The sequence below is a fragment of the Alexandromys fortis genome, unplaced genomic scaffold (genome assembly GCF_014885135.2).
Source record: "Alexandromys fortis isolate MF-2015 unplaced genomic scaffold, M_Fortis_MF-2015_v1.1 scaffold_59, whole genome shotgun sequence".
NCBI classification, from domain to species: Eukaryota; Metazoa; Chordata; class Mammalia; order Rodentia; family Cricetidae; genus Alexandromys; species Alexandromys fortis.
Window position 1 is genome coordinate 2,498,792 of NW_026067943.1, and position 27,443 is coordinate 2,526,234.

Genomic DNA, 27,443 nt, shown 5'->3' on the forward strand with positions numbered 1-27,443 from the left:
CAGGCTCAGCAGCAAGCCCCTTAATTTGTTGCCCCTCCATGACAGCCCCTACGCCTTTCTTTAAATCAAGTGCCACCTGGAAGTTTTCCCAGCTAAGTCTGGACCTACATTTAGCATGGTCCACAGGTGTATACATTCCCACTGCCCAGGCAGATGGGGAAAAGCTTGGGCCTTAGGGAGAAGTACCCACTGGACAAAGGAAAACACCTTAACCTAGAACAGAAGGACCTCCGTTTCCGTCCCAGTTCTGTCCCTAACTTGCTGTGGCATCTTCGCAAGTCAATTCCCTCTCTGAGCCAAATCTCTCAACTCAAGTAAACTGCGTGAACAAAGAATTAATAAATTCCGCCCTCCCCTCCTGCCTTTCTCTTTCCTTTCCCTCCTCCCATCTGCTTCCTCAGCTAGGATTGTTGCAGTGAGACTACCCAGGTCTCTCCTCCAGCCCCAGAAAGCAACCTGGAAGCTGGGGCACTCTTACGTGAAGAATCTGTAAACAGCCCGCTCAGGACATCTAGGCTGAAGGACCAGAACACAGCACAGAACCTATGAACAGAAGCAGCGGCCAGGTCCCTGAGCACCCTGGAGTCAAAGGTGAATCAGCCTGCCCAGAAAACTGAACCTCCGAAAGCCGTCAGGACTGGCCCATCACATGAGCACCATGAAGAGGGTCTACCCCAGCTGCAGTGGCCTGGGTGACCCCCTAATTAGACTTTCATAGTGAGCCAAGCAGCCCACACGGTCCGACTGCCAGCTGGGCCTCCCATCAGCTGGTGGCTGAGTTAATGAACCCTTGAGGGGCTAGTGGGGCTCATTACAGACAAGATGAGGGAATAAGGGACTAAGGGACCCCTGTGTCCTCAAGGCCTGCCCTCCCCCTCTCCTCCATGCTTACACTTAGCACGTGAGGGGGGCTGGTTTCAAATCAAGAGGAAGGAGGGGCCAGTACGAGACCCCAGCTGTGCACACCCCCTGTCGATAGCCCCAGCCACAATTCAGGGTGTAACTGGAAGTCTTTGGAACCTTTCTCGTCAGATAGAGACCATTACTACTCAGGGCTTTAGGATATCGAAGGGCCGGTGTGTCGTAAATAAGAAGGTAGGAGAGTGTTTAGGTACTGAGGTCATCCAGAACGGCAAGGAAGAGGGATGCTCTGTGAACCCAATCCTCGAGAAGACATCCTAAGGACACAGAAGCTGAGCTGATGCCCAATTAAAACCCAACCAGATAGAGTCGGGATGTGCTGAAAAGAGGTACAAAGTCTGCTGGGCATAAGCTAAAGTAGCTCCATACCACCCATCTAACTCTATAGCGACCTTCTGCATGGAAGCCATCGCCATTTTACTTGGTGCATGAGAACAACCAGCTCCCGGAAGCTGCAGAACCTAGTACGTTGCAGGACCTTGCAGGACCTTGCAGGACCTTGCAGGTCAGGATCTGGTTTTAGCCTCCTTCACTCATTGCCTCTGCCAACAGCTCTCCTGCCCAGGGCCACCTCCCATCCCAGGACCCGCAACCAACTTCTCACTTGAACTGGTGTTCCCGGGAGCTGCGGATCTTGGAGGAGAAGCGCTCGGCCAGCTTCTCCAGGCTGCGGGAGTACTCCAGCTCGATCTCAGCTTTCCTGCGGAAGAACTCCTGCAAGTCTTGCAGCAGCTGCAGCCGCGACTCTGACTGCTGCTCCAGGCATTTGAACTGCTCCACCAGCTGCATGCGGATCTCTGTGGGAGGCAAGGAGCTGATGAGCATCAGGCTGTGGCTGGGAACAGCAGTGGACCCATGCTTCCCAGAACCCACACAGAGCCCCAACTTTGCTATGCAGAGATTTGGCAAGGGCCCCTTTCTGCCATACAGTCTAATCTACTGTTTCCCAGGCTTGAGTTGCTCCCTGTTGCCATCAAGGTTCCTGACTGATGCACAGGCCACTGGCTACATTGTTACTCCACATGATTAGCTGACTAACTTTTCTCACTGGAATGAATTTGCTTAAACTAAAAAGCTATACATCACTCCAGCCCTTGCACCCTGGGATATCGGAAATGAGTTCTATGAAAATAACTTTTTAAAGTCCTATTTACACACTACAACTGGGGCTTGCCAAAGGGTCAGAGGCCTTGCCCAAGAGGCTTATTCTTTGTCAACAAGAAGGAGGTGGCCGGGGAGAAATGATAAGATTTTTCTCATTAGTGCAGGCAGGACCCAAAAGGTATTTGGAGCTCCAATGTTCTTCAAGGTCCTGCCTATACTGCTTTCAATTACTCTAAGCTCCTAAACATCTCAAGTACCTCTAAAAGAACCTAGTCCACACTTGGAGAAGAACTGACTGATGGAGCTGGGTCTGGACAACCAGGAGGAATGTTCAAAAGCTGGGAGGTGAACTAAAACAAAACAAATGAAACAAACAAACAAAAAAAAAACCCTCACCTCAGTCCTTAAAAACCTTAACTGTCCTGATGTCCTAATGGTCACAACCCAATATTTTATCAAATCCTAATACTGTCACTACAATTCAGGTGCAGCAACCCCTTCCTGGGTCCTCAATAGATCCAGCTCTTCAAGATGACACATTTGCTCTTTACTGACAACCTTCTCAAAAATACCCAGGCTCCCTTCTGCCTAAAGGTTACATCCAGTCCCCTTCCACAGCCCATGAATTTTTTAAGTCACTCAAGCCAATCCTTCAAAGGTCCAGTGTCCCCTTACCATATCATTATATGAGGTGGGGGGGGGCTGCAAACCAGTACAGAGCCATGCAGGGAAACAGCAAGACTTCCCAATGGGTTTGCAGACAGGAGTATGAAGGATCCACCTAAGAGCCTAATTTCCATCACTATGCTCTCCAGCTCAGCTTGAGAATGCCACCCTCTTCCCACCTTACTCTTCAAAATGGTCCTGCTCCCAAAAACCAAGGCAGAATTCATCAAGAGTCTAACTATGATGGAAGACCCCAAAAATGTCAAAACTGTCTGGGTGTTCGAAAAGAGCAATTTCAAATATTGGTGCTAGAAAACCTTCATTGAGAGACTGAGCCAGCAATCTAGGGTAAAGCAGGCCTGAGGCAGCAAATTCCACAGGAGCAGGGGGTCTGGGATGGTGAACTCCACAGGAGCAGGAGCAGCTGATCCAGGACAGGGACATTTGCAGAAGCAGGACTGGGCCAGCGACCTAGGCCAGAGCAGGCCTGAGGCAGTGAACGCCACAGTAGCAGGACTGTCAGTGACCTAGGCAAGAGTGGGTCTGAGGCACCAAATTTCATAGGAGTAGGACTGAACCAGTGACATAGGCTGGGGCCGATCCAGACCAGGGACATTTGCGGAGCAGACCTGAAACAGCTAACTCCACAGGAGCAGATAGAGGGGAGCAACTACTGAGCAAGTAGGCCAGAGTCAGAGATTGCTGCAGGTCCTTGTGTGAATCTGGGACCTCTGAGGGAGTAGGCCTGAGCCAGGTCTCCTAAGGGTCTGGCGCACCTGAGTCTGGGACCTCTGAAGGAGAAGATCACAGCCAGAGACCTTTACAGGACCAACCCTAAGCCAGGGATCTCCCCTGGAGCAGATCCAGACCAGGGACATTTACAGAAACTGAGTCTGAGCTGGGAATCTATACCAGAGCAGGCCTAAGACAGCAAACTCCACGGGAGCAGAGCAAACCCTGGGAGCACTGAGTGACCTCCAGGAACACAAAGTGACCAATGGGATAACTAGAACCATGGCACTGACTGTACCACGAAGAACAACCATCTGAACCTCGGATCCACTGGCACCCAGAAGATTAATCATCAGAGTCACAGACAGCCCCAACTACACCAACCAAAGGAAAAGATGGGTAGACAAGGTAAGAACACATGCAACACCACAAAGAGCAAAACAACACCAGTAAAATCTAGAGACCCTATAACAGCAAGACTTCAACAACCAAATATAGATGAAGCAGAAGAAAATGACATAAAAAATAACTCCACGAGAATGCTTGAAAATCTTAAAGAGGAAATGAGAAATTCCCTCAAAGAAATGGAGGAAAAGACAAACAAATAATTGGAAGACATCAGCAAATCCCTTAAAGAAAACCAAGAAAAAAAGCAAACAAACATATGAAAGAAACTATTCAAGACTTGAAAACTGAAATAGAGAAAACATAAGCCGAGGGAATTAAAGAAACAGAAATCACGAGAAAGTGATCAGGAACCACAAATGCAAGCATAAACAGCAGAATACAAGAGATAGAAGAGAGAATCTCAAGCACTGAAGATACAATAGAGGAAATAGAATCATCAGTCAAAAAAACATTAAATCTAACAAAAGCTTAACACAAAATATCCAGGAAATATGGGATACCAAGAAAAGATCAAATATTAGAATAATAGGTACAGAAGAAGGAGAAGTTCAACTCAAAAGCACAGAACATATATTTAACAAAATCATAGAAGTAAACTTTCCCAACCTAAAGAAATATATGTCTATGAAGATACAAGAAGCATACAGAACACCAAATAGACTGGATAAAAAAAAAGTCCCCTCACCACATAATAATCAAAACACTAAACATACAGAATAAAGAATATTAAGAGCTGAAAAGGAAAAAGGCCAAGTAACATTTAAAGACAGGCCTATCACAATTACACCTGACTTCTCATCTGACACAATGGGTCATGGTCAAGCATTATGCAGACATTAAGAGACCAAGGATGCCAGCCCACACTACTATACCCAGCAAGACTTTCAATCACCATAGATGGACAAAACAAGATATTCCATGACAAAACCAGATTTAAACAATACAGACCTAGCTCTACACAAAGTACTAGAAGGAAAACTCCAACCCAAGGAAGTTGGCTACATCAACAAAAAGACAGTTGATGATATCATAGCAGCAAATCCCAAAGAAGGGAAAAACACACAAGTTAGCATCACCAACAACAAAAACTAAATTAACGGGAGATAGCAATCACTGATTATTAGTATCCCTTAATATAAATGGACTCAACTCACCTATAAAAAGACGCAGGCTAACACATTGGATACAAAACCAGAATCCATCCTTCTGCTGCATACAAGAAACACACCTCATCCTCAAAGATAGACATCGCCTCAGAGTAAAGGGTTGGGAAAAAATTTCCAATCAAATGGACCTAAGAAACAAGCTGCTGTAGCTATCCTAATATCTAACAAAATAGACTTCAAATGAAATCAATCAAAAGAGACAAAGAAGGATATTTCATATTAGTCAGAGGAAAAATACATCAAGAGGAAATCTCAATACTGAACATCTATGCCCCAAATACAAGGGTACCCTCATATTTAAAAGAAACACTTCTAAAGCTTAAATCATACATTAAAGCCCACACACTAATAGTGGGAGACTTCAACATTCCACTCTCACCACTGGACAGGTCAGTCAGACAAAAAATTAACAGAGAAATAAGGGAACTAATAGATGTTATGACTCAAATGGACTTCCCAGACATCTACAAATATTCCATCCAAACATAAAAGAATACACCTTCTTCTCAGTACTTCATGAAACCTTCTGAAAAATTGACCATATACTTGGTAACAAAATAAACCTCAACAGATACAAAAAATTGGAATAATCTCATATATCTTATCAGATTGCCATGGCTTAAAGCTAGAATTCAACAGTAATTCTAATTCCAGAAAGCCCACAAACACATAGAAATTGAGCAATGCTCACCTGAATCATCAATGGGTCAAGGAAGAAATACAGGGAGAAATTAAAGACTTTCTAAACGTCAATGAAAATGACCATACAAAATACCCAAATTTATGGGACACAATGAAAGCAGTGTTAAGAGGAAAATCCATAGCACTAAATGCCTACATAAAGAAGCTGGAAAAATTCCACACTAGTGAATTAACAAAACATTTGAAAACTTTAGAACAAAAAGAAGCAAACTCACCCAAGAAAATTAGACAGCAGGAAATAATCAAATTGAGATCTGAAATCAGTGATAAGACCCACGTGCTAATCTCACTTCTGGAATTGGTGTGTGACCTGTGGTGGCTCCCTCTCTCTCTGGGCTGTGTGGCCATCTTAAGACTGAGAATATAGGGCAAGCTTTCAAAGCTGAAGGTTCCTGTGTCTTTCTCCTTTAACTTCCGTGGATCTGTTACACCTATATTCTCTCCCACCCACTCTCTACCTATTATTTTAGAAGAAAGCCTTTTAGACTTCTTTAAGGCCCTTGGAAAAGTACCAAAGAGAGTATTGTTTATGGTGTATATATCCTGCAACTAAAAACTTAAAATCAATCAAACAAACAAAAAACAAAAGCATAGACCCAGAAAGACAATTATCATATGTACTCATTCATAAGTGGTTTTTAAACATAAAGCAAAGAAAACCAGGCTACAAATCACAACCCCAGAGAACCTAGACAACAATGAGGACTCTAAAAGAGACATACATGGATCTAATCTACATGAAAAGTAGTAAAAGACAAGGTCTTCTGAGTAAATTGGGAGAATAGGGACCTTGGGAGATGGTTGAAGGGGAGGGGAGCAGAGAAAAATGTAGAGCTCAATAAAAATCAATAAAAACCAATAAAAAATGATAAAGAAAAAAAGAAAAGAAAACCTTCATCGATTCAAAGGACCACAAACCATTTGTACTCAAATTAATTCATTAATAAATATAACTTTAAAAATCAAAATGTCTATTTCAATTTGTATATAGGTTGAAAAGAACTATGGTAATCAATTTATAAGGTTTAAGCATAAAACTATATTAAGATAAAATTCTGTGAAGGAAATTAAGAGAATTATAAATTCAAAAAGATAAGAAATGATGTCAAAATCTTTATGCGTTTGGGTTTTTTTTAATGGACAGTGGAGAATAGTGATAGATTGCAGAATTCTTGCCAAGACCTGAGAGTTCCACTCACAGATAAAGACCCAAAAGAAGTCAACGCTTATGTCCACCTGAAAATCTGTTCAAGAATCAGAGCTTTATAATTAAGCGTTTGAAGCTCCAAAAATCCAGTAAGAATAGAAGCGATGTTTCAAAGTGAGGCATTTGTTCAGGGAGTGCTATGCGGAGAGAAAGTATGGGCTATATACCGCACAGGCTTGAAATGGGTGGACTTTGTTGTTCAATCAGCCAGGAAACATGAGACCAGGAAAGGTGGTTTACAGTGTTAGAGGGAGGAGGCAACCGTTAGGGGCATGTTGACTCAGAGGAAGACAAGGTTGCCTTCTGGGGTTCTGGGCATGCCCAGAACCTTGATCTGGGCAGAACCCAGGTCAGATAAATGGAGCTGCACCTCATATCTGGATTATGTAACACCTCATGAGAAGACAGCTTTTTAAACTGTAATGTTATTGAGTCTCAGTTTGATCTGCTTTTAAGAGAGTGGGTGCAATGTTATTCTAAAGTGCCAATATTTAAAACATGGTAGAAATATATCCCTTTGTAACTACTAACACTCGGACTCAAACATTTTGGGACCGCAGAGAGTTTTAAGTTCATCCTGAGGGTAGACAGCAGGAGGCCCACGCCGCTGCTCAGCAGCCTTGGCGGAAGGCCTGGCGGACAGGTCCCGCCATCATCCCCATCACACTGTGGGACTCCTGGCATCACACATCATCAGGACGAGTTTTGGATAATGGTTGTTTTCGTTCTTGCACACAGCATCTGAGGTCTCCACAAGTGAAAACCAAGCCCAGCGAGTGAATTCTCCCAGAGCAAAAGAGATCCATCAGAAAATAGTTCCTGTCCAACAAATTGCTACTAATGCTTTTCACGTTCCTCTCCCCAGGCCACAAAGCAGCTGTGAGCACCTCACCTGACACACACACACACACACACACACACTCATATCAACACACAACTAAACACAAAGTTCATACACAGAACATGGTGCATGCCACATACGCACCATTAACCACACACAGCCCATACAGCACAGTTTCACTGCCCTCAGAGTCCCCTGTGGTTTGCCTAGTCACCCCTTATGTCACCCCTTCCTGTGTCCATCTTATCCGCTCACCACCCGTGTGTTTTCCTGTATCCTCAGTCTTATGTTCCCTAGAATGTCTAGGGCTTGACCCTTGCAGCAGGCCGCCTTTCTGCCCAGCTCTCATACCAACCTCACATACCAGACACATGTAGGCAAAAATTACATTCCAGCACATGCCATATATGAACACACACACACATATATATACACACATGCAACATTCACACACACAAACACGTCGCATGCACATACATGGAATACATACATACACACACAGATACACATGCCCCACAGATACAAACACATATACACATGTGCATACACCACACACACTTGGTGTGGCTCTCACTCATTATCAGTTTTTACACACAAGCACACGAGTGTGGGTCTCACTCACTATCAGTTTCTACAGAGGAAGAACAAAGGATTCACTTAAACTAAGCTAGGAGGCGTGGCAAAGGCCACACTATGTTTCATGAACTATCACAGCTGCACAGGCATGTGCATTCCCAGGCCCGTGTGATAAACAGATGGAAAAACCATCACTCTTGTAAGACCCAGCGGCTGTATCAACACACAGCCACGACAATCTTTTCAGATATTCCCCTACAACTTCCAACCCCTCCACTGTTAGAATCATCTCGATGCTGGTGTTTCAAGGGCTCACGTTCTGTGAGTGTTTCTCTCATGTCAACCACAGGGCATCCCTAGAAGGAGGGTACTATGGCGTCCTTAACTTTACCTCTGTAGGTGAGAGGGTGGTGGCTCAGAGGACACCATCAGGCTATGGTCCTAAAAGCTATTGCAAAGTTGAGCTAGGAATCAAACTCACAGCCCTCAGAAGGTGACAACAAAGCCTTGGACACTACCATAGACTGAGCTCCACCAAGAGTTTGGTGCTTTCCATGATAAAACAAAACAAAGCACAGCCCACTGTGAATCCCCCCCCCCTTCGTCTTCTGGGCCCTGGCATCCTATGCACAACAAGAAGATGCCGCTTATTAGACAGACTACAGGGCAGCGTCAGTAGCCAGTGTTCTCATTTTAGAGGAAAAGCGCATAAATCATACTGCAATGACAGGAGACAGTTTGTAAGGGGCAGAGACACCTCCCCTAACGCACACAGCCAGCCAGAGCCTCCAAAGCAGGGGCACACGGAGAACCTTCTGAGTTTGGCTAGCTGGAAGTCGAGGTGTCTAGCAATCGGAGACCACCTCCCGTTCAGCCTCTGCGGTCTACCCCACTCTCCAGCCCCAAGGGAGTTGGTTCCCAGTCTCCTGATTTCTGCCTCCCCTCTAGGGGCTGCTAGGAACAGGCTAGGCCTCAGCTTTTCTCCTTGGAGACTTCAAAGAGAGAAATCAAATCAAATCAAACGGAGCTGCTCCCCAGGCACAGCCTCTTCAGTAGATGTCCCCTGAGGGGAAGCAGCCAACCAAAGTGTGGCACAGTGTGACAGAAAAATGAAGGAGGTGGGGCAGGGAGAGGAAGGGGTTGGGAAGCTGGGCCAGGTTTTGGCCCCAGACCCTTCCGACTGAAGACAACATCCCTGACTACTAGTACAGTCTTCCAGTTCTACAGAGGGCACGAAGTTGGGAGGAGGGATAAGACAACCCAGGCCTCCTGAAGCATCCACCCCCCCATGCCACTCTCCTGCTGGACTTCTCTGTGGTCCCCTCCCCCCTCACACACCATATTTCTCTGGCATCCATAGCCTAAGAATCCACAGTTGCCCATCTAGTCATGGTCCAGCTCACTCTGCAGGCCACAGTCTCACCAAAGCTGCTGCCCACGGCAACAGCCAGGGCCACGCTGTGCATCATAGCCACACCCTCCCTAGCAGCAGAGGATCCAGGGAAGTAGGAATTCAAGCTTTGCTTTGCCTTTTTTCTTTCTTTCCTTCTTTCTTTTTGTTTGTTTGTTTTGCTTTTTGTTTTTCAAGAGTTGGGTTCTCTGTGTATCCTTGGCTGTCAAGGAAATCACTTTATAGACCAGGCTGGCCTTGAACTCACAGAGATTCACCTGTCTCTGTTTCCTGAGCACTGGGATTGAAGGTGTGCACCACCCCACCCCACTCAAGCTCTTCTTTATATTTATGGTTGTGAGCCTAGCCTTTAACGGCTGAGCCATCTCTCCAGCCCTCAAGCTCTTCTTAATAAACAAACTACACTGGAGCAAATTCAGGTTTGCCCAAACACTGGCCAGGAGGTGCAGAGAGCTCCCATCGACTCCGCCCCCTGCGGCTTCCCTGCTCACTGACATTTTTACTGGTGCACCCCATTTGTTACCACTGAAGAACTGGTGCAGATACACTCTTATTTTGAGCCCATATTTTACCTTGGGGGTCCTCTCTCAATGCTCTGTCTCCTGAAGAGTTGAGACAAGTCTTTAATTGGCAAGTGCCACCATTATCAGCCCATACAGCACAGTTTCACTGCCCTCAGAGTCCCCTGTGGTTTGCCTAGTCACCCCTTATGTCACCCCTTCCTGTGTCCATCTTATCCGCTCACCACCCGTGTGTTTTCCTGTATCCTCAGTCTTATGTTCCCCAGAATGTCTAGGGCTTGACCCTTGCAGCAGGCCGCCTTTCTGCCCAGCTCTCTCTCTCTCAGCACTGTGCATTTAGAATATGTCCATATCAAATGACTCATTTCTTTTTATCACAGAATAATACTCCAATGTACAGGTGACTGACTGTTCACTTTGTTTATTTGCTCGTCTACTGAAGGGCGGTTGAGCACTCCCTATTGTGGGCAACAATGAACGAGCTGTCACAAACATCTGGAAGAAGGTGTTTGAATAAACATACATCTTCAACTCATTTGAGCAAAATATCCTTTCAAAATAAGTGGTTCATAGTGGTGCATGCCTTTGATTCCAACACTCAGGAGATAAAGGCAGGCAGAGCTCTATGAGACTGAAGTCAGCTTGATCTGTGTAGCAAGTTCCAGGCTACCCAGGGCTACACAGCAAGACTCTGTCTCAAAAAACAAAACAAAACAAAACCTGCCAGGCTGTGGTGGTCCACGCCTTTAATCCCAGCACTTCGGAGGCAGAGGCTAGCGGATCTCTGTGAGTTCAAGGCCTACAAGAGCTAGTTCCAGGATAGCTAGGACTGTTATACAGAGAAACCCTGTCTTGAAAAACCAAAAACAAAGCCAAAAACAAAAAAAGATTCAATTATTTTTAGCTTTACAAAAAAAAAAAAAAAGGAATTGTACTTTTCTAACATTTCAGGTTAATTTCTTGGATCTGTTTTGAATGTTTTGCCTGCATGTATACGCGTTCACCATGTGCATGCCTGCTACCCGCACACAGAGATCAGAAGAAAGCACTGGCTCCACGGAACTGGAGCCGCAGATGGTCTGGGCCACCATGTGGTGCTGGAAGCTGAACCCGGGTCTTCTGCAAGAGCAGCCAGTGCTCTGAACCACTGAGCCTTTCAGCCCTCTTCGTACTCCTCAGTAGAAAAATAAGACAATTCTATAAATAATTAACATGGTCATCTCCAGTTGTATTAATTTTCTACAAGTGAAAACATTCTCACCCTCTTCTCAGTCCCATACATTTCAGTACAAAAATTCTGAGCCAATCTGGTAAAGGTGCTTGCCTCCACATCTGGCAATTCAACCCTCGGAATCCACTGACCTGCAAATCGTCCTCTGATCTGCGCATGCCCGTGTACCCGCCCCCCCCCACCCATGTGAGCTCTTGTAAGCGTGCTCTCTCTCTGTCTCTCTCTCTCTCTCTCTCTCTCTCTCTCTCTCTCTCTCTCACACACACACACACACACACACACACAGAGGAATCATTTCATCACAACTCTGGGCTGGGGGTGAGGGATGGAACTTTGAACTCAAGCAGAGCTGGCCCCAGCTGAGTTAACTCTAGAAGTTAGCCGATGTGGCAGATGTGCGGTGTGGCAGGGCAAGTGACACCTCGCTCTTGTTAGTAGTTGAAATTTTCCATGAGAAAGAAGAAGAAAACAGCAGTCCAACCCCGAAACTTGACGCCAGGCTGAGTTCTGGTGAACAGGTCTGGCAGGTGAGACCAGCCAGCTTGCCTGAGGCCTCTGCCCCCAGGGTGCAGATAGCCTCTTGGGTTACAAACAAGCATACTGGCTTAACAGAATGTCCACTAAAAGAGCATTCTAAACACAGCTCCCAACCCCTGCCAGATCTGCTCTGTGAACCCTGTCTTGGGAATACAGGGGTCATTTGGTACCCTTACACTGAAAGGCCTTTCATGGTTTGAACATCCAAGAAAGCAAGACAGCATGCCCTTCCCAGTCTCAGTTTCCCGGAGCTAATCAGGACAGCAAGCTAACGGGGCCTTACCTGCATGCGCCTTACCTGCATGTGCACCTCTCCTGGTTGCCATGATATCTTGCAAGACCATTAGTATTATCTCCCCCCATTTCCTTGAATAGAAACAGAAGCCCAGAGAGGGCAGGGTAGCGCTGGATCCTACGACTCACATGTGTGCATGCACGCTCCGACAAGAGCAGGAGGTGGGGTCCACAAGCTCCTAGAACATCGAGGTGATGAAGACCCTCCTTTCTTAGCTCAAAACTGAGCATCCTGACAGGGCCCCTGCCCTCTCATGCCAACCCCGGAGGAAATGGTGTGACCAATCAAATCATCCAGCCAATGTCTCTGAAAAGTACCTTATCTCTCCTCACCAGGTGTACACTATAAAGCCTGGATGTCCACTTACTGTAGAGGGCAGGTGAGTCCACCTGTCCTGTCCTGTAGGGTTGATGCCAGCCGGACTAGAAAGAACATGCCAGGCACCTAAGGGACCCTCGGCACACAGCATCTCTACAGAGGTAGCCTGACAGAGAACAATGGGTATGTGCTCACAGGCTCCGGGGACAGCCAGCCTGACTTCTAAACCTGCTTGTCAATGGTGAGAGCTGCACAAAGCATTCACACAGCACCTGGCACCTAGTAGGGCTGCAGTAAAGGAGACATCACTGCTGTCGTCAGGTACAATGAGCACCAAAGGTCCTGGTCACAGAGCTGCCTCCCAGGGTCCACTTCTGTCTCAGTTGTCCACAACCCCACAAGGAAGGTTGTGTGATCCCACGAGCAGCCTTTCTCCAGCCTCCCTTACATGGAGAAGCAGCTTTCCTCCAGCAACCCCCTGCCCATTCACTCCAGCTCTGTGGCCTGCCTGGCAACCAAGGGCCTCAGCTGCAAGGTCCCAGGCAGCTGCTGCAGCAGTTACCCTGGCAACCTGGGCCCAGGCCCAGATGCATCTGCTTTGTCTTTGAGCAGCAGGGAGCAACCCAAGAGACCAGGAGAGTACCCCTCTGTGAGTGGCTCCCTTCAGTATCTTTCTCTGCCTGGGCTAGCCCGTTCCTGGCACTTCGGACTGTCTCCTCTCCCTCCTTCCTCTGATCAAGGATCTCTACTTTCCGTCATTAGCCTTAGCAAGCCAGGCAGGTTAGCAACCACCACCACTCTGACCATGGAAGAGGTAATTGTCACACCATCCCAAAGCTGAGAAAACTGAGCAAAACAGAGCAAAGAATTCACAGGACACAAACCGGACTGACCCAAATCCCCTGGAGGCTCCACCAGGTACTGCCAGGGTTTAGCAGGGCTCCCCAGGCTCCCAAAAGAATCAGCCCCAGGATGAAGCTGTTTCTCTAGTCCGGATAAATGGGTGCTACAGCGGCCAATGCTAGGTCTGGCATCAAATATGGCTGCACTCGGAGCTTGGCCTGGACACTGTCGGGTCACGTGACCTTGAGCAAGCCAGCTCATCTCTGGCCCCTGGTTTTCCCATTTGCGAATGGGAGGGAATTAAAAGCAGGCATTTGTGGAGTTCAGTATTTTCCGTGGATGTCTGCTAAAGCCGTGGGAGGCAGCTTTCCATTTCACAGAAGAGAAAGGAGCAGGCACGAGGTGGCTGCCAGAGATGCTTCCCAGACATGTCAGATGTGCTCCCCATCAGCCTGCTTACACACCGTCGTTCCTCGGGGAAGCGGGGAGTCAGAGCCTACCAACTCCAGGGGCGCTGTTGAAGCAAATGCTATCTGCTTGCAGCTATCTGAGGAGTGGGGTGCACATGGGCCGGGAAGGCGCTGGGTGATAAAACTTGTACCTATTGCTCTACTTCTCACCCCCACCCCCAAAAAGAAGCATGGTCTGTAGGGTAGCGCTTTAAAATAACAAGAGTTCTTTTGTAATGATGATGGAGATGTTACCAAGGAAGATCTTCCTCACTTAAGGGGAAGTGATATGGTCCCCACGCCTCACTTCCCCCACACACACTCATATATCTGAGGCCAGGAGACTGTGAGGGGGAGGGGACCGGGACAGGGGATTCACACTTCCTACAACCATCCAAACAGGGAAATCCAGTTCTGCAGTCCTGCAAGCAGGAAGCAGTCAGCAAAAAGATGCCATGGAAATCTGATGAGCCGGGAAAGAGAGTTTCCCCTAACATCTGTGCCGCGTCCAAATAACAGCCAGTCCCTGCCTTGAAGTCAGACTTCTCTGTGTTCCAGATGTTCACTGAAAGGCAAAGGACAGGCAGGGTGAAGCCAGGCCTCCTCCTGCCCAAGGCCCTGAGTTAAAGTAGGCTGTGATCAATCTCAACACGAGATTAATATTCACAACTCTGATGCTCAGTGGTCCCTAAAGGATCAGATGCATGGAAATGAGAGGAAATGAGGAGGTCATTAACGCGGAGACCATCCAGCTGTGGCCTCGGACTCAGGATGCCTCAGAGAGCGGAGGGCCAGGCTGGAGGCTCCTGAGTCTATCACAGACCTCACCGCAGTCATTAGGTGATCGCTGTAGGAAAGACGTGTCCTGTATTTGCTTAACCCGTGAGGGTTTTGTTAGTTTGTTTGTTTGAATTGTGGGGAGGGGGCTTCAAGACAGATTCTCTCTAGATAGCTCTGGCTGTCCTGAAACTTACTATGTGTAGCAGGCTGGTCTTGAACTCACAGCTCTCCACCTGCCTCTGCTTCTCAAGCGCTGGGATTAAAGGTGTGCACCACTATGCCCAGCTCAATTCGGATTTGTAAATCATTACCCTTTCATCTTATTTTTCAGTACTAGACACTGAACCTAGGACTCCTCAAATGCCAGGGAAATGCTCTACCACGGAGCTGTATTTTCTTTCTTATGGGATGCTCTGTGGTACTGCCATCAGGGGAAGAAGGGGTAGCTGTAAAAATAAACACAGCAAACATAAAATAAGGTTGGTAAGTTCTCTAGAGTTCTGCAGCCCGTGATCTGCTTTCTTTTTTGATAGAAGAGGTTTGGCAAGGGTGAGAAATGTTGAGGACGTGCTGAAAGCAAGCAGAGACTCTGTTGGGCAAGCAGAGAGATGAAGGAACTGCCCCTTTGTGTGAGGCCAGCGGTGTCTCTGCAGACCACCTAAGATCATCCTGCAAAATGCCGTCCTACATACCTGCCCTTCACTCGGTTAACAGTGACTGCTTGCACCGTTAGCTCACGATAGGGCAGAGCAAACATTTTATCTTAACCAAGGCAGCGCAAGAACCTGGGTATCCACAAGGCACAGTCTACACAGCCTATGTTCAGCTCTCTTATCCACAGTTTTTCTTACACAAGTCCTTTTGGCATCCTCATTACAGAAGGCGATTAGCACAGACCCAGAAACAGCTTCATGTTGTACTGTGGCTCAGTCTGACCTTGAAGTGCCAGATAGTTGGACTACAAATATATACCACCATACTCAGCACTATACATATTTTCAAACGAATAAGAGATGGTGCACAAGGTAGGACAACAATGATCCCCTAAAGACATTTCATCCCGAATTCTGTGAACACCCAGATGTTACCTTCAGGGGCAATAAAGGACTTTGCAGATGTGACTAGACTAATGATGTCCAAATGGATCCTTAATGCAATGACATATGTCTTCTCTGGACAGAGGAAGAGGGAGATTTGGCACAGAAGAGAAGGTAATGCAGCCATGAAACAGACTCCAGCTGAGGCTACAAGCCAAGGAATGCCAGTAGCCAACAAGAAGAGAAGCAAGCACTGATAACACATAGATTTGCACTAGTGAAATGGATTTGGGGTTCCTGGCTTCCAGATCTGGAAAAGAATAAATGTGTATTTTAAGTCAGCAGATCAGTTAATGACAGTCGCTGGAAACTAATAGAATGGACGTTGCACCATCCTGAAAACCTCCATAAAAAAAAAAAAACCCAGCATGCAGTCTAAGAGGTGAATGGAGTAGAAAGCATGCCACCAAGTATTTAATAACTGCTCACTACATCTGTACGAGAGAGGAAGAACAGACATAACCATTCATACAACAGCACTGCCAGAAACTCCCAGCTAGCTAGGCATGATGGCATATGTCTATAATCCCAGCATCAGGAAGGTGGAGCAGGAAGATCAGGAGTTTAAACGTCTCCTCAGCCAAACAGTGAGTTTAAAAAGAAGCCTAGGCTAGATGAGATCCACTTAAAAAAATTAAAGAACAACAACAAAACCCAAACAAACCTAGAAAGTCCTGATATGATATGAAGATGAGACACACCTAATTTCAAAAAAAGTATTAATAATTTAAAATGGAATAATCCCTCACCTGGGTTCAGAGACATTATAAACATGCACCCAGGGGCTGGAGAGATGGCTCAGTGGTTAAGAGCATTGCCTGCTCTTCCAAAGGACCCGAGTTCGATTCCCAGCAACCACATGGTGGCTCACAACCATCTGTAAAGAGGTCTGGCGCCCTCTTCTGGCCTTCAGGCACACACACAGACAGAAAATTGTATACATAATAAATAAATAAAATATAAAAAAAAAAACATGCACCCAAACAAACATGTATATATGAGGATATTTATCACAGAATTGTCTATAAAAGATAAAAATGGATTATGACATATCCACACAGGAATGCTTCAATAATCCTGGCATACCTACATAATATTCTCCTATGCTGTAAAAACTTTGTCACATAAGAAGAGTCCGTGGCCTTGGAATAGACCCATATACTTATTGTTATTTAACAAAAGAAGGGTACAGAAATGGGATTGTGGCTAATGCTGCCTACACATGAAGGGAAGACTGAAGAGCCTACCTCAGAAAATCGGCCATGATCACCTTTCAGCATGGGTCATAGATCAACCCATTCCCTCAGTAGACACTTCCTAGGAATTTATGTGCTCTACCGGGGTTTAGCAAATTTCCTCCTGAAGCCAGAGACACATATTTTAGGCTTTGCAGACACAATGTTTGAGTAGCAACTGCTTAGCATAGCTTTTGTGGAACAATAGTAGCCACAGACAATAAAGAAATGAATGTACACGACTGTATCAATAATACTTTATTTACAAACGTGGGCAACTGGCCAGATTTGGGTTGAGGGACAGAGAATACCAACTCCCATTCCATTTGCTGTTTTGCTTTGCTTTGTTTTTCCAAAGCTTCTTCACAACACACATTATTCATCTGACATAAGGAGAGGCATCAAATTTTGCAATATCAGTGGGCCTTTGAAGCCTATAGCTGAGCACTATAGGGCAGTAACTCCTCTAGGGGTGAAATCTCCAAACATCCCCCTGGAGGCACCTGTGTAAAACAGTATGAAGAACACACGACTGGACGGAATAGGTTCAAATAAACGTAATGTGCGGAGCCTTCAGCTTATAACTTTGGGAAGGTGGAGCAGGGTGTCTCCTCGCCGCCTGAGAACTGTGTCCAGGTCGCCTCCAGCCGGTGTGCATTCACCTGCCAGCAATACGACAAAGGATGAATTCCCCTGACCTTCTGATGGAAATGTCACTCGGAAGGACAGCCAAGCTCACGGTGAAGCCCAAATACTTTATGCATATTGTGGCTACTGCTCTCAGAGGCTCGCCTGGAATGGAAAGCCCTTCCAGCAGGCTGCGTGATTTATGTTTCTGAAAGCCCCATGAATTATGGTCCATAACCTCATTCTCTCACTCTGGCAACTGTGCACTTTCTTCTCAATTGGTTCTTAGAAAGGAAAGAAGGAGAAACAAGAAGGATCGTGTTTCGTGTGTGTGTGTGTGTGTGTGTGTGTGTGTGTGTGTGTGCTTTCTCGTTAACGTAAAAGTTTGCAATGATTCTCAAAGGGAACCTCAATTCATACCATAAGAGTAACGTAGGTTAGATTTCTGAGGTCAACAAATAGCGCCTGATTATTTGAGCGGGGCTAACTCACAGTTCACATCAATCAAACTCATTCACCCACCATTACCAAATTCTATTGACCATTGCTAAACACTCAAAACCTTCAGGAGACCCTTTCTGTCTCTGAGAATAGACAGAGTAAAGTAAGACATAATAAGAGGGGTCTATATTAGTGACTCCTCAAACTCCAACTTCAGCAAATTTAAGGATAAGCCTTGGGGGTGGGGAGGCGGGGATTACAACCCCATAGTTGCCTAGCAGTTTACGAATGGGTTAAAAGCTCCAGACAGAGAGCAGAATATCCACACATGCCACAGTCGGATATGGCTTGAAGTTGCTCAGTTTCTGCTACTGTAACAAATACCCAAGATAAATCAACTTAAAAAGAGGGAAGGTTTACTTCAGGGCTGGATTTTATGGTGTCCCTGCATGGTCCCTAGGCCCACAATTTTGGGTCACCAGGGGGCAAGGAATCAGGGGAGATGCAGGAAAGGAAATTTCTCCAAAATGTGTGGCATCAAGAAAGGAAAAGAGAAGCAGGAAATGCCCAGAAGCCTAAGATCCTCGTCAAGGACATACTTTAATGACACCTATCTAGGAATTGTGGGAAAGTTTTAAACCAGGCTTTCTATGTATATGAACATATGATGATATGATATATATGTATGGATGTATATGTACCTACACACATATATATATGAAAGAGTTCCCTAAATAGTAAAAGATATGCAAATGGGTTTACTGGGTGTATTTATTATTTGTTGTGCAGGACTATAGCCCAAGCTAAACTGTCACCATTTTCATGACTTCAGCTAGGCACACTTGCAAAAGATCATCATGGCTGGGTTTGTTGGCTGTTGATGTCACCTCAGTTTGTTGTTGGGACCACGGAAGGAGAGAGTGACTTTCTTTACTCCATCAATGAGGCATTTTAGCAATGCTATTACTTTATTTAAAACCCCTCTAGCTGGGGATGTCGCTCAGCTGGTAAGGTGCCTGTCTAGCGCACAAGCCAGGTATGGTGGTGCATACCTGCAACCCCAGTGCTTTGGGAGGTAAAGATGAGGGGGATTAATCAGAAGTTCAAGGTCATCCTTAACTACATAGCAAGTTTGAGGTCAGCATGAGCCACCTGAGACCTCGTCTCTAAACAAAACAAAACAAAACAAAGCATACTGTCTTCAGATTAGCATCAATTATGTTTGCATACTAAGTAACCGTGCTCATGACCCAGGGTCAGCCAATGAAGAAGTGTACGGGGCTCTCTCCTAGACATCTCTCCCAGTGTTGCCATAAATCTGAACCATCAGACTGGAATCCAGCCATTCCCAGTGGCACTCAGGGTAAGCTCTCATCACCCCAACATAAATCCATTTGTCCTTTTGGCACAATTTGGAATTCTTTGCCAAGCTCTTATTTCAGATCTTGGGTCCTGAATCAAAGTGGAAACAACCCGCATTTCGAGTGTCGGCTTGTCACTTGGCAGCATTGTACAGAGGTCTCCATGCTTTCTGCTTGGGCAGTAACTCTTCAGAAGACTTCAGGCAAATTGCTTTACTGCCCTAGGTCAGTGGGAGGGGGGGTGCCTTTCTAGTGATGTAGGTGGGTCATCTGTCTATCTGTTGCTTTCATTGGTTAATAAAGAAACTGCGTGGCCCTTTGATAGGACAGAAAATTAGGTAGATGGAGTAGACACAACAGAATGCTGGGAAGAAGGGAAGTGAGGTCAGAATGCCATGGAGCCAGCTGCCAGGTCAGACATGCTGAATCTTTCCCGGTAAACCGGGAAATAATCTTGTGGTGCCACACAGATTATTAGAAATGGGTTAATCAAGATGTAAGAGTTAGCCAGTAAGAGACTAGAGATAATGGGCCAGGCAGTGTTTAAATGAATACAGTTTCTGTGTTATTATTTCGGGTAAAGCTAGTGGGAAGCGGCCCACAGCTCCCTCTACATTCTAGTACCAAGCTGTGGGCCTTAGATTCCACAGAAAGTGGGAAGGCTCACCCCACCACACACACACACACACACACACACACACACACACACACATTGAGAACCAAGTGAGCAGTCCCTCAACAAACCTCTGTGCTGCTCAGTAGACTGCCTGACATCTCCAGCCAGGAGCCTAGGGCCTGCACTTATCGCATGGCCATGAGCTCCCATCTCCCAGTTCCTCCCTCCCTCTCCCCTGGCCTCTCCTCAGCACCAGTGTGGGGTGCCAGCACAGTCTGCTCTAGCAGGAACTCGGTGACAACAGATCCTAACTTCCGCTGTACTGCATGTTCCCTTCTGTTTGCCTTACATTTGCCCTTCTGAATGAGAGACCTTGCTGGGGGCTGGCTCACTGGGGAAATGAATGGATGACGCCACTGAAGCCTTCTGCGCTCTAGAGAGACTTCAGGATAGGGAATAGAGAGCGTGTTAACCAATAAAGATAGCAGAAGCACAAAAGCCAGTGCCACCCACTGCTTGCTGTGGTCTGTGGAAAAGTCAAGGGGCACTGAGGGCAACACAACTCCCATTTTCAAGATGAAGCTGAAGTTCAGAGGTGAAATAATTTGTGAAGGACACACCCTCACTCTCGCTCTCCACCCACACAATCTCTAACCAGATGCAAACACACACGCTTTTATTCATTAATCAGTTTAATTAAATAAAATACCCAGACCAGATATGGAGGCACACACCTTAATCCTAGCACTTCGGAAGCGGAAGCGGAGAGGCAAACAGATCTCTGTGAGTTTTGAAGCCAGGCAGGGCCCCAGGGCTATAGAAGAGCCCATCCAAAACAACAACACAGACAGAAACTCCTTTCTAGAGGCTGGACTCTACTGTCTGTTCGACTTCCTCTTCCAGACAAATCAAGAGCAAGCCAGGGACTAGGGAGTTGTAATGGTAAGGGCCCATTGGCTGGGCAGTTCATATATCTCAACGCCTTTAAAATGACCTTGAACCCTAAAGAACTTCTGGCTAAGCAAAGTGGGAAGTTCTGTTAAGACTTCCCCAAGCCTGCTGGGCTCTAAAATTCTAAACTGCTGCAGCCACACTGAGCTCAGGACTGGGTGAGCCCAGAGCTCCACTCCCCTTTCCCTTTAAGTCTCAGCTGCTCTGCCTGGTTAGTGAGGCGGATTCCCTGATTGTGGGGACAGAATCAATTAGCCATTTGAACCCTCCCTGGGAAGATTCCAGGCAAAATGATTCATGCGAGAAGGGAGAGAAAAAATAATAATATGCTCTCAGCGAGGAGCACTCAGACGCTTCCTCTTGTGCTGCGGGAACGGGCCACATTTGGGCCCAGGTGTTTCCACAAGGCCATCCAAGGGCCAGCCTCTGGAGATATGTGAGGGCTTGTGGAGAAAGGAATGCAGCCTCGGATGACACGGGGCCATCCAGAGGCCTCTACACTGAGCAGTGGCCCAGACCCTGAGAACCCATAACTACACGAGGCTTCTGCCTTCCATCCTGAGACGTCTTCCCAAATGTCTTCTCTGTTTCTGGGGAGGAATGGCCTCAAGCCCTGCCTTCTACCCCATGCTTCTCCAGAGCCAGGGCCTGTTTGCAGCATTATTAGCCTCTGCCCTTGGATCTAAGCAGGACTTCATTTAAGAAAAAGTGGTGTGCCTATTCCCACCAAGGTCCCAAGAGGTCATGTGTGCACTCACCCTCAGACCCAGCCCATCACCAGAGGTCTTCTCAGTGTAAGCTGTGGAACTATATTGCTCTGTCCACCTTAACAAAAAAAAAGTCAAGCTCAACATGCAAGTGAGCCCAACCTAGATCAACAGAGCTGCCTAGCTGACCCCCAAAGAAGGCCTTTAAGAACAAAAAGTAAACTCCTGTAACCAAATGCTACCAGGGTTCTGCTTCTGTCGAACACAGTGCTGTGGCAGGTGCTGACTGATACACACCACTTAGCATCTGCTTTGTCCACCACCCACCAGTTCCTGCACCACCCACACCTCAGTGCATTCATGGACCATGTGTGTACTACGTCCCTTTCATGTGTCCAGCACGGCGCAGGCACTGGGGAGACAGGGAGACATTGGGGAAACAGGGAGTTGAAGCCTAGGGAAAGGGTAAACATAGCATCACTGTGGCCCTGGGGAGGGGATCCTAATGAAATGAGGTCAGAAGAGGTTCCTGAAAGCTATGAAAGTTAATCTGAAGTCTAAAGTTCCAAGAGGACCTGACCAGGCAGAGTTGGGATACTTGGAGAGAGATGCTGCAGAGAATATTCTAGCAAAACACACAGCCTGACAGCCCAGGTACCTCTGAAATACTCACACTAGCCCTCCATAACTACAGGCCAAAGATCCCTGGATTCAGGCAACTGCAGACCAAAGATGCAGTTGGGCCTGTACCGGCAGTGTCTACACTGAACATGTGTACACTTCTTTTCCATTATTATTCCCCACGAAACAACAGCTATTGACACAGCACGTGCATTGTGTTGGGTAGTATTTTTTATATGGAGATGATTTACACTGTACCAGAAGATGAACCTATGCTGTCTGCAAATCTTACTCCACACTTGATAGAGATAGCCTGGCTTGAGCATCCATGACAGGAGTCGAAGGTGACGTGGTGATGGGGGTTCATGTCTGAGAGCCAGTCCCTGGAGGATGCTGAGTTTTGACAGGGGCAGCCTTCTGAAGGGAACAGGTAGATTCCACATCCACATTTCAACTCAAGTCAGTGGTCCAGCCTTAGGGGCATCTGCAGATCTGCTGCTTCTCAAGTGGGACCTGAGTCAGGAAATGAAGGAGCGCTGGAATCTTAAATGTTGTTCTAAAGCAGCCAGTCAGCAAGAAAAAAAAAAGCTATACTTCACTTTCATGGAGAAAAGGGAGGCAAAGAGACTCCCAGGAAAGCTGCACACGGTGGCATTCATCATTCCCTTATCCGCTCACTCATACATCTGGCTTCAAGCAGTCTAGCTGGCCACAGTTTTGCAAGCCCTTCCATTGCATGCTGTGAAGGACTTAAAGATGACGGGGCCTCCCAATTCAAAGAAACCAAAGCCTCGGTGCAGGCAGAGCACAGGTGGCACTTGCCTGAAGCCGCCCCTGGGGAGTTTGTCTTGAAGCTGGTTGAGAACAGGAAGACTCTGTTTTCAGCTAGGTTTTGTATTTACCTGGAGTAGCTTGACAAAGGCAGGCTGGGGTTGCCCGCCACCCGGCCACCCTGTTGTTCAGGGTGTAGCATGGAGTAGCTAACAAATGGTAATGAGCAGAGAAGGGGTCAGAGGGAGCTGGAGAACCTCAGAGGAGGAAGGCCAAATGGGCCACACCAGGCTGAGCCAATCAGAAAGAGGAGCCAAACCTTGAGGGAAACGGAAAAAGGAAAAAAAGGATGTGGTTCTGGGCAGTCCCACCTCATTCTGAATCCTTTAGCACAGCCGTCAAGAATATGGAAAAGTGAGCTGAGAGAGATGGCTCGGTGGTTAGGAGCACTGGCTACTCTTGCAGTACAATTCCCAGTACCTACATGGTAGATCACAACCTTCTAAAACTCCAGTCCAAGGAGATCCATCAACTACTTCTGACTTCCTAGGGGACCAGGCACACTAGTGGTGCATAGACATGCATGCAAGCAAATCACTCATAAACAGTTTTTTAATTAAAAGACTATGCAAACCCATGAGAAGGCAACTGGAAAGGAAAGGGGAAGACAGCCCAGGGAAGTTCTGAGATGCCAGGAGAAGGAGGGCACCTTCTGCCCAGAAGATAAGACTGAAGGACAGGACATCAGTGCATTTCAGGAATACTAATCTGACCGGCTAATGAGATAGGTCGGAAAGGAGAAAGTAAAGCCAGGAACCATGCCAGGACTGTGAAAAGCAGACAGATGTGAGCAGACAGAGAAGAAACAGATTCACACAACTGGACAGCTGACTGGATGGAAAAACAGTCAAGCACGCCAAGGTTGGGTGTCTGTGAGGATGGCTGTGATGTTCAGAGTAACGGAAAACTGAGCGGAGGCTGCTAGTTGAAGGCAGGGTGCTGTCAGCCATGGCGAGACCGGCTGGGAGGCAGCCAGCAAACTGCGAACGGAGATAAGAAAGGGAAGGGGACCCCAGGATGGGGCTAGAGACTGCAGAGGGAAGGAGGGGATGACTGAAGTCGCACAGGGAGAGGAGCAAGGAGAGTTCAGTACCCGGGGAAGCTCCCTCAGTCACCCCATCTCTGCTTTGATTGTGTCCCATGGAGAAAATACCTTCCTGAGGGCAGGGCTTAGTGCCTGTTCAAGTCTCTAGTACATTATAAGTGCTTATTAAACCCTTGTTTTCAGAGGGTGAGCTGGCAAACCACTGGAAAGGGGAGGTTATAGGTATCCTACTGCCTCCGTGGCATAGACTGTGGTTGGCGATACAGAGATGGGGTATCCACACACCCCCCCCATTCCATTAAGACATGAGTTGAGGTCAGTTGTAATGGGCACTAGAGCCTGGGCTGGTGGCCACGTACCAAACAAGCAGGTAGAAGGAGCCAGTACAGAGACTGAGGACAGAAAATGAGCAGAAAGAAACAGACACCAGCACACACAGGCTCAGAGACATGAGGAGAGCAGCTCTCCTTCCTAGCCTTCCAGTATCTTCACAGAAAACAGGCTAAGCTTTGATCTCAGAACATGGAGGTCAGGTACACACCATCATGGCTGGAAGACTATTTGTGCCTGCCAACCTTCTGTGGAAACTGTCTTCCAGTGACCACCCATATCCGCGGCCCATCGTGACTTAGTGTATGCAATATAGTAATATTTACTTATGCAGAGTGAATACCTTAGTGTATTGGGAAATAACATGCAGAGAGACAATTATGTAAATAACCTCTTCGTTGTCCTTTTTTTGCTAAGTGTCCATTTTGATGTTTGTATAAGACGAATTATGTATAAAGGCTCAGGACTCCTGCTCCAACTCAAGACAGCACAGTTCACCATGGCAACCCAAACTGGCTGAGCCTTTGGCTGGGCCAGAGCTTAACATCCCACCCTGCTGCCCATGCCTGGCTTTCACAGATTCCAAACCCACATTCATCTGAGGCGACTCCTGCTGCGGTCCTTGGCCAATAGTAACAAAAGTAGTAGTAATTTGTAACATTTACTAAGCAAATCTTATATACCAGATATTATTTTCTTAATCTTCAACAGCCCCCTCTGCAGGGCAGATGCTATCATTCACAAAACAAACAAACAAACAAACAAACAAAAGGCCACTTTGCCAGAGTCACAGGTCACACAGGAGCAAAATAAAAGCTGAATCTGCCCAACACAGAACCTGCGTCCTTACCAAATTCCACCTTGCCTCCTGTGATGAGGACAGGGATTCAGTGACATTAGATTGTTGGGTGCCAATCAGTTACTAATGTCATTTTACTTTATTTTTTACGCACTCGAGGTCATAAAATGAAGCAGCAACATGAACATAAGAACATTTCAATCACATGTAATCAAACAGACATGTAAAAATGAACAAAACGATCACGGAAAGAATGCTATGAATTGTCCTGCTGCAGGCACTCTGTGAGACATGTGCACACAGTACATGTTACCGTGCAGGTTCAGAAACACTAAATCATTTTGAAGGCAGTTTCAGAGATTGGGGACTGACACGCTGACTTTGGAATCTAATCTTCCAGAAAGGCAGATTCCGCCTCTGGGGAAGCCTATAGCAAGAACAGGGTGACAACCTGAGCTCCTGACTGCCCTCCAGCCTCCCCCAGTCACTCCTACTCAGTCCCCGCCACTCCTGCATCCTCTTTGATTTCAAAGAAACTGAGCCTGTTTTGAGCACAGCCACCCTGCTGTTTAGAAAATCTCAGAGCCGGAGACTGGAGCTTTTGAGAAATTCCTGAGAATTACCACACTGTCACCACACTGTGGACAGCACTGTTTCCAATTAAAGGGCTGGACCCAGGACACAGCGCCTCGGGAAGCGGCCCGCACCATCCCCTCTCCTGCTCCCCTTTCTCACTTTTGTCACTAAATAGTGTTCATTTCTTCCCCACCCACCCCCTAGGGAATGAGCCAAGTCACTAAACAGCAAAACATAGAGCAGCCCAGTTGACAGCTTGTGTGCATTCGGTTTGACATGACTGCAGCCATCTTGAGTCACTATAGCCTTGACTACTCCTGACTGGGTTTTTTTCTGCAATTTCCTAGCAAACGACAGTCAGACTGGTGTGTCCAGTTTTCCAGCCGGATCTCTCTCAGGGATGTGTCTAAACACACAGGAGCTTTAAAAATCTTCCCAACTTGCACTAACACCTGAGCTCCCCTATCCCACCCCAAGGACCCTTCTTCCTGACCCAAATTACAGAGATCCAACTGGCCTTACTGCCACCAAGGGTCACAATCCACACTTCCCTCAGTAAGTCTCTCAATACATAGAACACTAGATCCATCTGTCTCTCTTCAACCTCAGGGACAGTCCACTAAGGTGGGGGTATTTTTGGAACAAGAGAAAAGGCATTAAGAAAATAATAATATTCAAATATCTCCAGCAAATATGTTTCCTCCCAAGAGGCCCCTAGACCATTCCTACCTGGCAGGCCACCCCCTCTTCACCTACTCAAGTTCCTTCCTCCCTATTGTAGCACAAGCACCAGCTCCTCTCTGAAGATTTTCCTGCTCACGGGACTGGAGAGCTGGGGTGGCACTAAAGGCCACTTTCTGCGGGGCAAACAGCTGTCTGAAGTTCTATTTGAACCCACAAGGTGTCGAAGAGCTTGGTGTGCTAAATATTTTTGTTGCGAGTTCTCAAACGTCAAGAAATTTCACATAAAAGTTCTGGCTTTCTGGGTTGTCTTGAAAAACCAGAGATCTGGGAACAGCAGGCTTCCTTCCTCCCAAGCAACAATCACATGAAAGGCCTGTAGCCCCTTTTTAGAACCCTTTTGTTTTGTTTTTCGTAAACAAAGTTTCACTTACTTTTCCTTTTCTTTTTTTTTAAGACAGCCAATTGTCATGCAGCTTCTTCTCACCAGTGCGCAGACTCAAGGTTTGATTTACTTGTTCGTTCGTTCGTTTGTTTGTTTGTTTGTTTATTGGCAGTAGTGTCTCACGTAACCCAGGCTACCCCTGAACTCATATGTCACTGAGGATAACCTTAGACTTCCAGTCCTCTGGCTGAAGTTACAGACAAGGGTCTCCATTGGTTTATGCAGACTCGGAAAGACCCACAGGCTTCCTGCAGGCTAGGCAACTACTCTGCCAACTGAGCCACATCCCAGCCCCAGCTACATCCTCAGTTTTTTATTTTAATCCCATCCTTTTGGCCTTAATATTCTTTAACTGTCTAGATATTTTATTAC

General features: G+C 46.7%; 1 protein-coding gene across 4 annotated transcripts in view; it reads right to left on the reverse strand.

Moving 5' to 3' along the window:
- Srgap3 (SLIT-ROBO Rho GTPase activating protein 3) overlaps positions 1–27,443 on the reverse strand; it is a 427,924-nt gene that overhangs the window by 109,062 nt on the left and 291,419 nt on the right. For all 4 annotated transcript variants that reach the window (XR_007592924.1, XM_050148545.1, XM_050148544.1 and 1 more), the window contains exon 2: positions 1,526–1,718. Coding sequence is in view for 3 of the 4 variants with exons in the window: in XM_050148544.1 (XP_050004501.1) it covers positions 1,526–1,718 (193 nt within the window). In the remaining variant the exon portion in view is untranslated. The remainder of the gene's footprint in view (positions 1–1,525; positions 1,719–27,443) is intronic.